The 17,556-nt window shown below is 47.4% G+C and overlaps 1 protein-coding gene across 3 annotated transcripts in view; it reads right to left on the reverse strand.

The window, feature by feature from the left end:
* Window positions 1-17,556, reverse strand: part of Thada (THADA armadillo repeat containing) — a 294,771-nt gene that overhangs the window by 86,297 nt on the left and 190,918 nt on the right. For all 3 annotated transcript variants that reach the window (XM_006990503.4, XM_076558882.1, XM_076558883.1), the window contains one exon: window positions 2,073-2,191. In XM_006990503.4, coding sequence (XP_006990565.1) covers window positions 2,073-2,191 — 119 coding nt within the window. The remainder of the gene's footprint in view (window positions 1-2,072; window positions 2,192-17,556) is intronic.

Here is a 17,556-nt window from a genome sequence, read left to right on the forward strand (position 1 = left end):
GGCAGAAAACTCAGGAGGTTGGAAGGGATGCTAACACTGAGCAGGTTGACTGGACAACAGCGACAGGGACCATGGGGATGCTGCCAAGGCAGGTGGGTTGATACCACGTCACCAGCTGTCTTGAGGCACTGAGCAAACTCAAGTCATCAAGGGCTAGCCTGTCCCTCCATCTTCCTTCTCATGCAACAAGAAGGCATGGACTCAGGAAGCAGGCAGGCGACAATTTCCAATGAGCCTAAGCAAAAGGGTAGGACTCCTCCTTTACAGCAGCTCAAGAACCAAGGCTTGCTACTTGGAGAAGTTATGGCTGGAAAAGGGTTTCAGCAGAGTGACTTCTGGAGAACCTCCACTTCCTGACCCCCAGAAATAACAGCGAGGAAGACCTGACCTGTTGTTACTTGGTGAAAAGCTAAGGGACAGATGTGACCCCAAGTCTCTGTTCTCCCAGGAAGTGTATCTTAGAGGGCACCAGGGCTGCATAGAAGGTAACCGGTATTGGCTTAGAGAAACTACTTAGCAGCCTCCATAGCTGTACTGGCACTTCAGACAGAGACGCGCCAGTGCCCCTGCTCACAGTTTTAAGTATTACCTGAGACAGTCATCAGACTCCCGACCACCATACACACCCCCATGGACACCCACCACTGACTCCCCTTCACAAAAAGGTTTCCTTCAGGAGCTTTCAGTGTGCCTGTGTAATTTTCTCTGCCTCATGGAGGGTCATCCCACCATCTCACATGGCCACCTTTCTATCTACGCTATTACCTAAGCCTGGGATTCTCCCTGCCTTGCCATTTGGCAAAACTACCATCTCTGAGTGGGCCTGCTATCGACCCTCCCCCAGCTCTCCTCTGGGTCATGCCTATACTGCAAGGTGATACATTTGTATCACGACACTTGTTGTTACCATATCTAAAACCCTGAGTGGAAACACAAGGTCTACCATCTTTCCAACCTTCTAGGAGCCAGGTCTAGCTCTTTTCTTTGCATCTGTCTGCAGATCCACAGGCTGACTGATGGTGGCCTGTGGCTCACCAGTGCTTTGCTTCGTTAGGGTGACTGGGACCCTCACATGCCCATTAGTTGACTTCCCATACAGGGTGGGGATTCTAACAGAAGTAAACAGAAGCACAGCATTTACCAAACAAAAAGGGTGGCTGCTACCCTTTAGACACCAAAGCACCAACTCACAGTCGGAGGGAGCATGCTATGGCGTGGGCTGTGGTAAGGGGCACACTGTCCTCTTCCTTACTGCCTTTGCCGGAGCCAGCTCACTCAGAGGCCCTGGCAGGGACAGTCTTACAGGAGCTGGGGACCTAAACCAAGACTTTGAACATGGTGTTAGAAAGACTATTCTCTACATATAACAAATTCTTTTCACGCCTTTATACTCTAAGTTCCAGAATAAATACTGGTAACAGAAAGATAAAAGAAAAGAGAAGAAAAAGCCAAGTGCCTACTCTGCTTTGCTTACATATGCTATCCTTCCCTGCACCTAACCATGGCAACTTTGATTTCCCTTTCCCGGTCAAGTCCCGTTCAGTGCCTGCTCAAGTCACCCAAGGGTCTTTAACCAGTAAGCTGCCGTGGCTCCGAAGGGTTTGTACAATGCAGACCAGTCAACTGCTGGCATTTGTAGTTACAATGTCTACACAGGTACCTGGTAAGGGTAAGAAATTTCGGACTGTTGAATCTTATCACACCTCCAACCCCATCACTCAGCAATTATAGAAAAACTGTCAAGAAAGTTGTTCTTAGCCGGGCGGTGGTGGCGCACGCCTTCAATCCCAGCACTTGGGAGGCAGAGGCAGGCGGATCTCTGTGAGTTCCAGGCCAGTTCCAGGGCAGCCAGGACTGTTACACAGAGAAACCCTGTCTCGAAAACCACCGCCCCCCCCCCCCAAAAAAAAAGAGGAAAAAGTATTTTCTTTACCACAACACAAGGGTCTAAAATATTCTAGTAAGTCTGAGAAACTTATGTGAATAACTTAAAACTCCTCACAACTAGAAACAGCAATTCTTGAACACACTGCTAACCCGGTGACACCTCCTCACGTGGGTCTTTTACATACCTCATGGCTAGCCAGAGTTTGGCTTTGGTACAAGCAGTGACATCACTCAGCTCCTGCTGAAAATCTGCAGTGGTTCTGTGTCTGGAGTCTGTAACGTAGGCTTGTAACAAATGAAAAACCTGAACCGGAAAAGAGAAAAGGCAATACTTTGCTGTGAAAATGCTTTTCATAAATGCTCAGGTCCTCTCTTTTAGATTTTCTCAAAATAGTTCCCTCAAAGGAAACAGACACCCACAGAATGTGGCTCTGGTCTGCACAGGGAAGCATGCTGCAAGCTGTAAGGTGGGGAGGGTACAGCAGTGGTAAGAAGTCCAGGGCCCAGCCAAACCTGTGCTCTGGGTCTTTCCCACAATTCCCCAGATCGGGAGCATGGTGATCACACAATCATCTGCTCAAGAGCTTTAGTTAGAAACAACCTAGACACTGAGTTGAGTGAAGAAGAGCAATTATCGTTATGCCAGCAGCCTTGCATGAAACTAAACTCCAAGTCTTCGTGTAGGAAGGAACTGTGAGTCTAAGTGGTTTAGACGTAAGTCTGGGTTCATTACGACAGTGTGGGCTAACGAGGCAGGCACACCACAGCACGCCTGTGTGGACGGGAAGTGGTGTCTGTAACAGATCTCTCAGACTTTCCCTTGGCAGACAGGGGAAGGGACAGCAATCAGATGGGGTGCACGCTCTTGACACGTACATGGCAATTATATACCAGAATTAAAAGCTGACAGGGCAGATCCCGGAGGCTCTCTAGTGTTTATATTCAGGATGGTGGCCCTGTTTCACCACACAGGCAAACCAGACCATGGGCAAATGTGTGTGGACTCCTCCTCAGCAATGGCCCACATTGCCTCTGTGAGGAGCATAAATCTTTGGGGAAGAATGAATGAGACAGAGGGTAGATAAGGTTCTCTGACCTGAAGGACTCACTCACGGCAGACCACTCCTTTGATCGGCTCCATTATCTACATAAGATGAGGACGACGGTGGAAACAAAGTACCAAGAAACACATGAAGAACTTTAAAATCTATTTTAGTCTTTATTTCTTTTCTGTTTTATCCTCTGCCATGAGTGCTGGGATTACAGACCCATGAGCTGCCACCTCTGGCTTTATGTGAGCTCTTGGGATAAGTCCACATGTAAGTAATTTACCCAGAGTGCCATCTCTGGGTCTGGGCCTCAGTCTTCCAAGTGCTGGGATTATAGGCATGAGTCACTAGCCGGGATTATCTACCCGCTCCGCCTGAGATAAGAACTCAAGTAGTCCAGGCTGTCTCAAACTCTCTAGGTAGCTGAGGGTGGCTGGCGTTGCACAGGATCCGATCCTCCTGCCTCTGCTTCCTGACAGAATTACAGGTGTAGGCCACTGTCCCAGTGCGGCTTCTCTGAAGCAGGAGCCCGCAGGAGTGTGCACTCCTCACCCTGTGTGAACACTGAGACACTTTCTCACTGACAAAGGGCCTGTTCTTTCAGACATACCAGGCTAGATGCTGTTCCCTCACCACAGCCTGCAGGGACCAAACCACCCGGCATGGAGCCTGGAGAACTGGGCTGGCTGGGGCTTCTGTTCCTATGCGGTGACTGCCAGAGGGAAAAATACCTCCCTCGGCCTTGATCCCCACTCTCCCGAAAGAGCTGGCAAAGTCACCGGGCCTTGCTTTCTTTCCTACACAGCTGCACTAAACCAACCACCAGGGCTTTCATGTGTCACAGCGCTGTAATTAATCAGCAGACACCAGCAAAACACACGACTGTGGAATTTACTTGTCAAGAGAGCCGTGAGGTTTCCAATGCTTCTCATTTAGAGGCAATCACTTCAGAAATAACTCCCGGTGGATGTTTAAGCTCTGGCCTATATTTGCTCACCTTGCTTGGCAAAAACAAGACTGTTTTTGCAACGCTTGGTAGCTCTGGCTTATGAATGTCAGTCTACGGGCCCATCAATTCTGTCACCCTGGGCACAAACCAGACAACAACTGCGATCCTAGTCACTCACCAGGGACAGAGAGTGACCTGTCTGCACCCGACAAGTGGATACTGAGGCGCATGTAGGCAAACCTGGCAGAAACAAGCAAGTGGAGAGGCAGAACAATCCAAATTGAGCACATGTCAGAGGAGCGGACGAGACTGGGGCAGGGAAGGAAAAGGAGAAGATGAGAAGACAGATGAAGGAGAGGAAAGGCTTGCAAACAAATGTGAAGGAGATCAGTGTTTCTGAGAGATACTAATGAAAACACTGGAATGCACAACCACCCTCACATGTTTGTGACACTGGACTCAAGAAAAACTAGACAATCATTAGGTGTGAAGTTCAGAGAGAAGGCCAGGGAGCTCTGGAAGGAGCCACTTGTTCTCAGCTCGTGGGGCCAGCAGACGTAAGGCCACTCTTCTCTCTCCCCACTTTGCCTAAAGTGTTGGTACAGAGTATGGCTGAGCCCAGGCCGGGGGTAACCTGCAAACAGCCGGAAGGAGCCAAGCATGCAGAAGCTAGAGCTACCAGTCAGAGAAGGACAGAACTCAGACACCAGAATGCACCAAGTCCAGTGCCAGTGTAGACCGCAAGTCTGCAACAGTACTCAGGGGCCCAAGTCTGCAACAGCACTCAGGAGCCCCAAGTCTGCAACAGTACTCAGGGGCCCAAGTCTGCAACAGTACTCAGGGGCCCCAAGTCTGCAACAGTACTCAGGGGCCCAAGTCTGCAACAGTACTCAGGGGCCCCAAGTCTGCAACAGTACTCAGGGGCCCAAGTCTGCAACAGTACTCAGGGGCCCAAGTCTGCAACAGTACTCAGGGGCCCAAGTGTGCAACAGTACTCAGGGGCCCAAGTGTGCAACAGTACTCAGGGGCCCAAGTCTGCAACAGTACTCAGGGGCCCAAGTCTGCAACAGTACTCAGGGGCCCAAGTGTGCAACAGTACTCAGGGGCCCAAGTGTGCAACAGTACTCAGGGGCCCAAGTCTGCAACAGTACTCAGGGGCCCAAGTCTGCAACAGTACTCAGGGGCCCAAGTGTGCAACAGTACTCAGGGGCCCAAGTCTGCAACAGTACTCAGGGGCCCAAGTCTGCAACAGTACTCAGGGGCCCAAGTCTGCAACAGTACTCAGGGGCCCCAAGTCGGCAGCGGCATTTAAACACCCAGCCCACAAATACTTATTAAGCCAGTATTAGTACCAGAAAGTGTCCCGGGAACTGCAGCAGAGACGAACAGTCCTCACTCTCCTGCAGCTTATGTTAGTCACAGAAATGGAAAGGCAGCAGCCTCCTTGCTGCTGCATGGGCACATCATCATCACCTCCCTGGCTTTTCATGATCTCATGCTTGTGACTCTAGGGCATGGCAGGAACTCAACAAGCACCTCCTGTAGGGCACAGATGCTGGTGCTTGGTGTCTCTTCTAATATTAACTCGCTCAGGGCACACTCCCATGAACGCTGTACACTTGCAGCAGGTACCAAGTGTGTTCAGGGTAGACACACAGCTAAAAGATACTACATTCCTCACACCCCCATGACTCCCGATGTGATAGGACAGCAAGGTCGAATGAATCCTGAGACTCCCATTCATGGCACACACTCTGGAGGCAGACATGGCTGTAAACCAATGACTGGCTATGTCCTTAGGTCCACTAACAACTTTTTCTGTTTCCCAACAGTGAATAGAGCAGATAGCAGTCTCTTCTTTCTTTTCAGTTATTACTTAGAGAGAGAGAGAGAGAGAGAGAGAGAGAGAGAGAGAGAGAGAGAGAGAGAGAGAGAGAGCACACATGCACACACGTGTAGAGGTCAGAGGTATTTTCAGATGGCAGCTGATGGTAATTGAAACTTCAGAAAGAGCCACTAATGGGAACAGAGGGACAACAATGTTTAAATAATGAAATAATGTTTCTCTTTTGACTAGAGAGATGTGCTTATTTTGACACACACACACACACACACACACACACACACACACACACACACACGCACACGCACGCACGCGCACAAACACCCCTACCTATCTGGCATACATTACATTCCTGTTGTAAAGATGTCATTATAGAAGGACTGATATTCTCACCTGTCATGAAAAGAAACTTGCTGGAGTCAAAGGAAGAGTATGTAACCGGGGAGACTGAATTTGAAAGGAAAGGAAAGGGTCCTATCACTCACACGGAGGCTCATAACTGCATGTAACTCCAGTTCCAGAGGATGTGATGCACCATTCTGGCTTCTACAGGCTCCAGACACATGTGACAGATGCACACACTCACATAGCTATAACAACTAAAAAAAAATCTTTAAAAAGTGTTTAATATGCAATACTGGATAGCTAACTGTAACAATGTGGCACACTAAATGAAAATATTAATAGTAGGAGAAAATTAGGGAGGGAGGAGAGGAGAGTACATGGAAATCTTTTATACTACCAACATAGTACTTTTCATAAGTCTGAATTTGTTTTCAAATCGACTACTAATCTCACAGGGTGTTGGGACGGCTCAGGGTGAGAAGTGGTTCTGTCTGACAAGAGGATTAGCAGGCTGTGTGTCTCAGGCTGAGAAAGACCTCGGAGACAACGGGATGGATCTTATGCGGCCAGCAGAGTCCTCTTCAAGGGAAATGTCAATGACAGGAGCTGTGACTTGGAGAGAGATGTCAAGGGTGGATGGAGGCTGTAGTAGACAAGGCAGGAGGCCTAGGGCCATGGCAGAAGTTTAGTGAAGAGGTGATGTGTGGGAACCAGGGACTGAAGACTAATAGTCTGGTGGGCTATGAGGCCTCATGGCCTACAGAGTGCCTCTATAAAAACACTAAGGAGCTGGGAGACCTACCAGCAGTGTCCCTGTTTTCAACTTCTTTTGAAAACTCACAAGATCCACTTGTAATAGACCCACAAGTCACAAGTCACCTGTCCACAGCGGAATGGTAGGAGTTACTTACTGCCCATTACCTTGATTGCGGGGGGGGGGGGGGGGGGGGGGGGGGGTATTAATGTCATCCATCACTGCTCATTTCTTTTTTTAACTTTGGAAAATCAAAATTAAAATGAAATATTTACAGAGTCTAAGACTGTATCAAAGGTCTGAAAGGAAAGGACAGAGAGTCATGAGTTGAAATGATCCCTCTAGGTTTCTGTCCAGGACAGCATTCTGATTTTGTGGTACCCTCCAACAACCACATCTAAACGCTAGCAGCAGTGAAAACGGGGGAAAGCACACATGTGATCTTCTTGGGCTGCCAAGCAGGGCAACAGCTGGGGAAAAAGAAGCTGGGCGTCAGGAAAGCCACTCTTGACTTGGCTACCTTTCAAGAGGGTCAGAAGGGCACCCCAGCAGGTCTGAGAAGGAGGGAGGGGACTGGCTGAGCTTGGATGTGACATCTCATTTACTGAGCTGTGGAGTGGGGAGATCTAGGTGATGCTTTCTCTAGTTAGTCATCTGCTGTACAAAACGGCAATTCTGTGGAGATGAAAGGGAGCCCTGCTCGCCTCTTCACCTTAGAACAGGGACCTAGCTATAGCAGGTCCCTACGGTGGATTCAGAGGTGTCATCAACGAAAGAAAAAGTAGAAGAAAGCTTTGTTGCTGTAAGATAAGTATGCCCCACGGTTCGGCTGGCAGAGGTTCTTGCCACACAAACCTGGACAGGTGAGGTCAGAACCAAAGTCCAAGTAGAAGGAGAGAAATGACTTGACACAGTCGCTCCCTGACCTTCACCAACACTGTGGTACCCCCGCCCCCCAACATCACCTCAGTCAGAAAGAGGCAGAACTAATCCGGGCTGGCAGCAGCATGTCCCGCTATCACAAGCATGGGCTGGTCAGCCCTGCCCCAGGGAGGGGTGGTCCCTGGAGGGGCTGCACTGAGTGAAGGGAGGGATCCTATATTACTTGCACCAAAAAACCAAGCCTTAATGAGACACCACATTGAGAACCTGGAAGCAGTTAGGGTCCCGCTCTACCCAGACCCTAAACACAGAGAGAGTGGGGGGTGGGGTGGGGTGCAGGCATCTGTAGGAAGCATGGGCCCACTTGGGCAGCCCAGAATCTTTTTTTTTTTTTTTTTTTTTTTTTTTTTTTTGGTTTTTCGAGACAAGGTTTCTCTGTGTAGCTTTGCGCCTTTCCTGGAACTCGCTTTGGAGACCAGGCTGGCCTCGAACTCACAGAGATCCGCCTGCCTCTGCCTCCCGAGTGCTGGGATTAAAGGCGTGCGCCACCACCGCCCGGCCAGCCCAGAATCTTAAAAGCAGCTCCATAGCACAAATGTAGTGCAATCTGAATAAATGTTATGGGTCTAAAAAGAGTCATGAGGCGACTCCCTAGAAAATAAAGCCTCCCACTACACTAGTAAAGCATGTCTGGTTTATGCTGCGGAACTACAACAGTGACTTGTGGGGGACAAGATCACGGTGATATATGGCTGTTTGGGAAAGCGACGATGCTGAGACAGGTTTTCTTCTTCACTGAGCGTGGCCCGCTTTCAGGCCAGTTTCCCCCTAAATCAACAGCAGCTGAGCTCCAGGCCCAGCACGCCCGGCAGGCCCAGGGCAGGCTTAGGCAGGCCTTGAAAAGGGCCAGCTCTAGTGGGAAGAGAGACACTCCAAAGGCTAGACCTAAAGGGGGTAAGTAGATAAAACCATCAATGATCCTAATCGCTATGACCAAATGCTAATCGATTCACTTTTGCAGCTGGATTCTGCTAAAAAACTAAGTCCGGTCTTTCCCTCTTGCAGCGTACAGACGGGGCGGGCACTGCGCTCCTACCCCACTCAGCCCAGGCCCCGCCTGCCCCCGCCTTCCTGCTTGTCTTCTGAACCACTCTAACCCCGCTAAGTCAGTGCCACATTTTTCCAAGCTCAATGTTTACACAGGATTTTATTTCGGCTGGTAAAACATCTGTATTTTTTTAGGGACTTAAATAAATGATCTATGTCAGGAATGTACAGTATAGGGTGATGTCAGCCCCCCACACCCCCCTTAATTGACTCACTGGTCAGAACAGGCAAACTGTTTCAGCCTGTAGCTGGGAATGTGAATATTTATCCTGTCAACTTAATTCATACAAACAGAACTAAAGGCAGGCAGGCAGAAGTCTTTTATGGCTTTAAGTCAGACTCAAAAGGGGGGTTAGAAGGGGGATGGCTGAGGGAAGAATCTAAACTTTCTAATTCACAGAAGCATGCCTCATCACATAACTGCTGGGAGTGGATATAACAACACATCAAAGGCAGATCCCACACATACGTGTGCGTGCGCATTATTGGGAAAGCCAGGGAGAAGATCCCAGCGGCACCTGTCAGTTCCAGTCACTGCAGCCAGGCTTGCAGAGTTAGCGCTCTGCTTCAGGCACACCAAGACCCAGGGAGGTAGCCTGCAGCTCCTCAGGAGCACCCTTCTTGTTGCTTGGGCTTGCTGGGCACATGCACTTGTCTACGCCACTTGTACACAGAGGCCAGTGAAGTGGTTCTTATTGCCAGTCACACTGTCACAGACTTTGAAGGAGTATGGCTTTAGGCAGCACCTTAACGACACTTGAGTTCCTGAGCTGGGTCGTCCCTTAGAGGAAGGGCTTGTGCCACCCACAATCATCCCACAATGGACTCTCTATTAGAGAGGAGGGTAGGAAGTATTTCCAATGGCTGCTCCCCCAAACCTCAGCCTGTTTATGAGATGAGAGAACACATCCCCAGGAAGTTCTTGAGAAGCAGTGTTGTTGCTATGTGGAAGAGGACACTTAATCCCAGGTGAAGCTACTTCTTGCCTGAGCAGTGTAAGGGAGTGTGTCACTGGGAATACACCACATACGTGGAGGGACTGAAACATACAAATCCCCTAAAGGAGTGTGTGGAAAGTCACCACATCCCGCCTTTCTAGAACTCTCCCATCATGCTGGTCAGGAGCACAAAGACCTTGCACGTGGATGATGTCTTTCTTCTAATAGTTATTTTGACATATGACTGTCAGTTTTCCTAAAGGCAAGCCCTGAGGGTAATGCTCACAAGTTCAAAACCCTCTTCAAGGACTTGCTGGGACTTGCTGGGCCCTGAAAGCTCAACCTACCTTTCCACTTCATAAGCCTATTCTGAGCCCATAGGAGATGAGCTCCCACTCTTGACAACCTAACAAATGCTACTTGGTCCAACCTGGCCCTTTCCATTTTCCTTCTACTCTCTCCAACTGGGCTATGGGAATTCTATTCAAACCACAGGGCCACCTTCAAACATTTCTGGGCTGGCCTACTGCGCTCGTGCCCCTCCCTAAGACTCTCACTTCTTTCTTAGTGCTCAACAGTCTTGTCCACCGCCCCTCCCCTCTCGCCCCCTCCAAAGGGAGCAGTGCTGAGGACTGAACTCAGAGCACCCTCACGCATGCTAGGCAAGCTCTTTGTTACTACGCCACATGCCCTTTGAACCCATTTGTCATCACTTATCAATCTGCAATGTTCTTGCCTAGAGTAGAGGTCCTGAGCTCCTCGGGGCCCCAAGGACATAAGATTCCTGCCTGGAGGAAGAAGACTCATTAAACCGAGGGACTTGCTGATTAGGAACTCTACCACACTCACTCAGGAAGAGAGGACAGCTGAATTTGAGTTTGCATTCATTCTGAAAGGTCATGATAGTGCTACACATTTTACAATGCCATTAGGAACCTGGCTCCCAGAAGCAGTGTCAAGGAAGCTAGTCAATCTTTATCTGTTCAAACTAGAAAACTTTTAGCTTTCACTGCTGAGAAACTATGTGTAAAAATTTAAACTTTACAATTTATTTGCAAAACCAGTCTATTTAAGTCACCCCTCCCCCAATCAGATAAAGTCTCACTGTAGCCCAGGCTAGCATAGTACTTGCTATGTAGCTCAGGCTGGCTTCAAACTTGTGGCAATCCTCTCCTTCACCTCCTTAGTGCTGGGATTATTGGCACGAGTCATTATGCCTGGCTGGGAGACCATTTCAGTTTTCTGGATAATAACTGGATCCTTAAAGACTTGAGATAAATAGTAAAGTCTGTGATATAGCAAAACCTATCAAAAACCAACCAAGTAGAGGCTGGAGAGAGGCTCAGCAGTTAAGAGCACTGGCTGCTCTTCCAGAGGACCCGGGTTCAAACCCCAGCAGTCATATGGCAGCTCTCTATTTGTAACTCCAGGTCCAAGGGATCCTGTGTCCTCCTCTAGTCTCCTTAGGCAGCAGACATGCATGTGCCGCACATGCAGGCAAAATACTCATAAACATGAAAACAAGCAAGCAAGCAAGCAAATAAATACCAACCAACCAAACACAACTAACCAATAAAAATAACAGACAATTTCAGTCAAGAAATTCAGTCAAGTTAATTCAATACAGGAGCAGGTATGTCGGTGGTGGCATAATTTAAAACAAAATTAGTCAAGAATGAATTATTGCTGAAGTCAACTGATGCCCCAAGGATTCTTTTTTGTTTGTTTGTTTTGTTTTGTTTTTTCAAGACAGGGTTTCTCTGTGTAGTTTTGGTGCCTGTCCTGGATTTTGCTCTGTAGCCCAGGCTGGCCTCAAACCCACAGAGATCCGCCTGCCTCTGCCTCCCGAGTGCTGGGACTAAAGGCATGTGCCACCGCCGCCCAGGACCCCAAAGATTTTTATATTACTTGTTTATAACTGAAAAACTATAATACAGAGCTTAAAATATTTAGAGAGGGGAGAATAAGAGAAAGCATGTAGGAGGCAGAGGCAGGCAGATCCCTGAGGTCAATTAAGGCTTCAAAGTGAGACTTTGTCTCAAAAAGGGGGCAGGGCTACATCTCCAAGCTTACTTAATTTACACACAGTAATGTTTTCATGGTGCTCTCTAGGCCAAAGGAAGTATCTAATGCTTTGAATTCATTGAGTGAGTAGGTCCAAATGACCCAATTAACAACTCTGTGGCTGTCTGAAAAATAATACACCTAGGCTAAAAGGACTTCTGTGTATGACTCCCTTTCAAACAGCCATAATACTTACTAATGGATGGATGTGCCCTTGACTTCCCACACCTGGACTCCTCTTACTCCTGCTCCATGTTCATTTCCTGTGACACTTACTTTCTATCAGTGCAGCTACCCTGTGTCAATTCTACAAAGTCCTGACAGCATCAACGGGCAAGGCACCAGCTAATGTTTCTAACTGCGACTCTGAGCTCAAGGTTCACATGTCTGACAGATGTCCAGTATCATGCACTGCTCTCCCAGTTTGAAAACATCCTATGCCTTGGCACATCCCTTTGGGAACTGTAAATATTAGCAAGGAATATAAACAATGTACAGATGAAATATAAATAACCAATAAACATACAAGAAAATGTTTACTTTCACTAAGGTTTAAGGAAATGAATAACAATGTTTTTTCCTCTTAACAGAAAGCAGCGGGTTTCATATGGCATTTTTACACGGCTACATCCTTTACTCTGTTTTTACACACCCACCTGATCGTCTTCCACCTCTCAGGCCCCAAACAATGTATTTTTAAACCAAAGTTATTTGACAAAGCAAGTTTTTGAAAAGGCAAAACCCAATTAATAACTAGCTAAGAAAATAAGCATATGAGTTCATCAGTGAGCGAGGGAGGAACTGACCAGCAAAGCCATGTTTTAGACATGGAACGCACTATACTTCACATGGGAGCTGGGCAGAGCAACTCCACACCAAGGCTGCCGGTGGCTATCAAATGGAAAAGATGCACTTCGTTCAGTTTACAATGGCCTAGGTGTTCGCAGGTGTTTACTTTGCAGACTTCCAGGTGTGGTTAAAGGTATACATTTATGTTCAAGAATAATCTCCAGCAATACTAATCATAACAGGAAAGCTTGGAAACGAGTGATACAGAACCAGTTGGAAAAACTATGGCATATTCTTTTGAGTATCATAGCCAAACTGTACAGCCATTAAAAAGAACTGTAAATGTACATGTTCTTACTGGGAACGTTTCTAAGTCATACTGTTACACAAAAAAGGAAACTATAAATGCTAAGATCATATTTGTATTGCTGTCCAATTATCAACAGTAGAGGCTGGGTTTTTATAGTCAATATTTTAAATTCTGTAATTTATAAAGCTTTTTAGTAAGAATGCATCACTCCTTTTAAGTTTTTTCTTTTGAAATAATTATAGCCCTCATCTATTTGCTAAAAAGTAATCTGTGTACCTCTTACCAAGTTTCGTCTAACAGTAACAACTTACATAATTGTCTTGCATCAAACCCAGAAAATCTGTCTGGGTGCGAGCTCCTGTCTATAATCCTGGCCCTTGGGATGTAGGGCAGGAGGACTGGGCGCTCCAGGGCACTCTCAGCTACAAAACAAGTGTAAGGCCAGCCTGGGCTACAGAGACCCCATCTCAAAACGTCAGCCAAACACAACGAAACCCAGAAAATTCCCACAAGAGCACCGCTCTTGACCTTACCCAACTGGTGGGCATTTCTCCACGCACCGTGCGTGTGTGGAGGCCACTGTGACGGCAGGCACAGCTGTGCTGTGGTAACATCGAGTGACAAGATGGTCCTAGCACCATAAAGGAAGAGTGCATCACTCATGGAACCCAAACAACAAAGGTCAAAATATACTTTAAAAGATACAGTGTTCCCCAACTCCACACTCAAATGAAACCCTGCATGCTCATCACCGAGACAGGTAGCCATGTGGTATTTTTCACCAAGAGATTGAAAAGAAAAAGAAAGAAAAAAGAACACCTCAGAGACTCAGAATGGGAGGCTCTTCAGACATTCTCATTACAGCAGTGGGACCCTCCTCCTCCTCTTCATCTTCTGTCTTCTGTCTTCTTCCAGATGGCTCAAGCTTACTATGTAGCCAGGCTGACTTGAACTTGAGATCCTCCTGCCTTAGGATCCTGAGTACTGGGGTGGCAAGTATGCACTTTACCTGGCTCCTGGACTTACCCTTCAACTTTTTAGTTTTTTGTTTTTGTTTCTGATTTTTTTTTTTTTTTTTGAGACAGGGTTTCTCTGTGTAGCTTTGGTACCTGTCCTAGAGCTCGCTCTGTAGCCCAGGCTGGCCTCGAACTCACAGAGATCCGTCTGGCTCTGCCTCCCGAGTGCTGGGATTAAAGGCGTGTGCCACCACCGCCCGGCCTCAACTTTTTAGTTTTACACCTAGTGGTCCCTGAAGAGCAGGCCAGGGAGAGGCACCGGGGGAGGTGGGCAGCAGCACTCGTAAGCACTACGGTGACCTTTCCAGCGCTGGCTAACAGAAACATACAGCCGTGATGTTGATAGACAACTTCCTGGGTTTCAAAGCAGCTATAATATTTCCCTTGTAAAAAGTCTGAATTGGAGAAAACAGTTTGGCACTTAGCATCTGGTCTTCGGGCTGATTAGTGAATATTATTCAAGCCACCCAGTTAGGGACTTGGACAAAGTGCCTTAGGAACTCCCTAAGGCCCTTCAAGCCTGCACCTGGGCCAGAGCCAGAGCTCCGGAGGCTGCTGGAGTCCATGTCCTGTGGTAACAGACAGACTCCTCTTTCTGAAAACTGAAGATGGAATTTCTTTTTTTACACACTGTCAGTTGTAGCTTATTTCAAAGGTCATTGGAGTAAACAAAAGGGAGAGGCTGAATCTTTAAAAGTCAAGAAGTGACAACTGTTTATCAAGTGACTGTTTATATTTTCACATGGAGGAAGGAAAAGTATGACTGCTCTAAGTCCCTAGGAATGGAGATGTGGGCAGCTTCCCCGTCACCCTCCTCCAGTCTGTTTGTTCCTTTGCCACTCAGCCCCTCAGCAGAGGGAACATCTGTGGCATTCATTTTTGGGAATTCGACAGTTCTAGCCAATGGCTAGAGCCTGTGCAATAAATGGGGCCATGTTTCAGGTGGCCTTGGAGCCTTTTTAGTGATAACTTTGCCTCCACAACCCCACCAAGCCTGTGCACTCTCTTAAAGCCATACAGGCAGGCCACAGGAAGTAAGTAAGTTCTCTCCAAATCCTGAGCCCAGTTTCCTTTGAGAACACTTCAGAGAATGGTCCTTCTGTGAGATCTTACTGCAGGAAACAGGCAGCGAAAGGGATCCTTGCAAGCCTCCTTTGGTTTCAAGTCATCAAATTTGGCTGAGGTGACAATGAACTCTGGATGATCAGCATGCATGAGCTTGTAAATGGAGGATTCCAACCATTCCTAGGTATATTCTGTGATAATGAGACCCAGATGGTACTGCAATAACCACCTAAGCAGCACTGTGCATGAGTCAATCAAAGTGAGACTTTCTTGTAAGAACTTCCTGTCTTTCTACTTATTCATTAAGGCTCAGTTCACCAACTCCCTCTATGAAGCTCTCTCTAACAACGCCAGGTCACGCTCATCTCCTCATCCTTTTGTCCCATATAATTTATTATCTGAACCACTCATTTGGCACCTAACAAATGTTGCCTCGATTACTATTTATCCTTTTATGTAAGCCATGTGTAACAGGATCTTCCTAGAGTAGAAAGTTTGTCCGTTTGAATTTTAAATGTAAGGCAATTTCCAATCAGTACTCAGAAGGTTACCTTAATTGTGATATACATCTGTAATCCCAGGCAAAAGGGCTGCCATGAATTCAGTGCCAACCTGTGCTACACAGCAAGGGACTGTCTAAAAAAACAAAAACCCCAAACGAAACAAAAGTAGACCAAAGCGGCTGCAAACGGGAGAGGAGGTGAGTCCTCAGATGGACTATGCTTTGCGAAGGGCAACCAGCCCGTCTCCCTGACTTGTTGAGAAGTCACGTCGTCTACCTCGGATCCACTGGGAGGAAGTTTGCAGTCTTCCCTCTAAACCTGCTTCGACTTCTGAAGCTCCTCTCTTGGCCTCATTTGTGGAACAAACAGCTAACAGAGCGAGGACTACTGAGAAGGAATCACCCTCCCCATCACCGTACTGCTGGGAGGCTCTGAGCACCTTGGGAAAGGTTTGAAGTTAGAATGGATGTTGACACAGACGAGCCCTCTCAGCCATTATTGGGACAGACTGCCTGCCACAGGACAAGAAGACCTCCTTCTTGGTTCCCATCAGATTCATACTGAGACGCTTTTGGCTTTGGATCGGTGGTCCCAACTATGCCATGACGTTACCCCTGGAACATCTGGCAATACCTAGGGCACTTCTGGTTGTCACAACCTACAAACTACCAGAACCTAGGGGTCCAGACCAGGAATGCTGGTAAAATGCTTTACAAGGCACAGTGCACCCTTTCATAGCTAGGAAGTATCCAGGCCAAAATGGAGGGAGCACTGAGGTGAAAGGCTTTGGTGACCTGTCAAAACACAGGCAAGGCCAGGCTGGTGACTAAGAAGACTGCAACCTCTTTGAGCTTTACTTTCCTTACATGTAAAATGGCGTTAGTAAGACAACGCATGTCATGGGGTAAAATGAGGTCTAAAAAGCACCTGATGTGAAAAGTGCTTGGTGATTATGCTTTAACAACTGTCGTCCTGATCAATGAATGGCATGCAGTTTTAATTTTTCTGGGCAATTTATGACTCCCCTTGAAATAGGCACAGAGAGAGCCTGGCCGCCCCGGGCACGGACCCTGTTGCTACTTACTTATACCTGTCTGTTCTCCTCAGCAGGTGTTCTGAGTCGGCCCTGGGACTTTCTGCCCTTCCCAGGATTGCTCCTTGGCAGTGCTTTCCATAGTGGACTCTGGTAAGTTTCCAAGACAGTGTGCTTTTCATCAACCACCTTATCATCGCCCCCGTCAAGTGTATGGCAGAGTTACATAAGAATGGTCATCCCTCAGGTGCTTTAAGAAGTATGGTTGTTAGAAGTTTGGAGTTTTGTTTTTGTTCTTTTGTCTTAGCTAAATTTTCTGTATTTCTGATTTACAACATACATGAATTTATAGCACCATGAACGGTGAAGTCAATCAGTCACACACACACACACACACACACACACACATCTCTAATGCAGCCTGATTTCATTCATACGAAGTATTCAAATGTGGTCAACTCATAGTAACACGAAGTAGAATGGTACATGCCAGGCTGAGAGGGAGGAGAAACAGGGAGCTGTTTAATGGGTACAGAGTTTTAAGTTTGTAAGTTAAAAATGTTCTGAAGACTGGCTGCACAATAGTGTAAATATATTGAATACAACTGATGTGACAACTTACAAGTGTTTAAGACCACGAATTTTATGTGTACTTTATCACATTGTTTTTAATGATAAAATATTCCTGGTGCGCTCACCACAGAGTGCCTGAGTGACAGCCTCCCCAGGGAACTACAGGAAACCGAAAAGTCTACGCAGGATGGTGGACAAGAGAAGGAAGGACAAGAGGTGACTGAGCTCTGCCACAGGGGACACCTCCATGAAGCTCTGCTTCACAGACCCAGGGGGGAGGGAGGTACCTGAGGTGACTGAAGCCTCTCAAACTCCTTCCCAATGCTCCACAGTTCCAACACTACACTCCCTCTCCCATTTGAAAACAAAGAGCCTGACTGCTTCCGCCCAGCCTAGGAATGGGCACCCCAAGTCTGTTGTCCATTCACCAGGCAGCCATGTTCTGAGTG

The sequence above is a fragment of the Peromyscus maniculatus genome, chromosome 22 (assembly GCF_049852395.1).
Source record: "Peromyscus maniculatus bairdii isolate BWxNUB_F1_BW_parent chromosome 22, HU_Pman_BW_mat_3.1, whole genome shotgun sequence".
Taxonomy (NCBI): domain Eukaryota; kingdom Metazoa; phylum Chordata; class Mammalia; order Rodentia; family Cricetidae; genus Peromyscus; species Peromyscus maniculatus.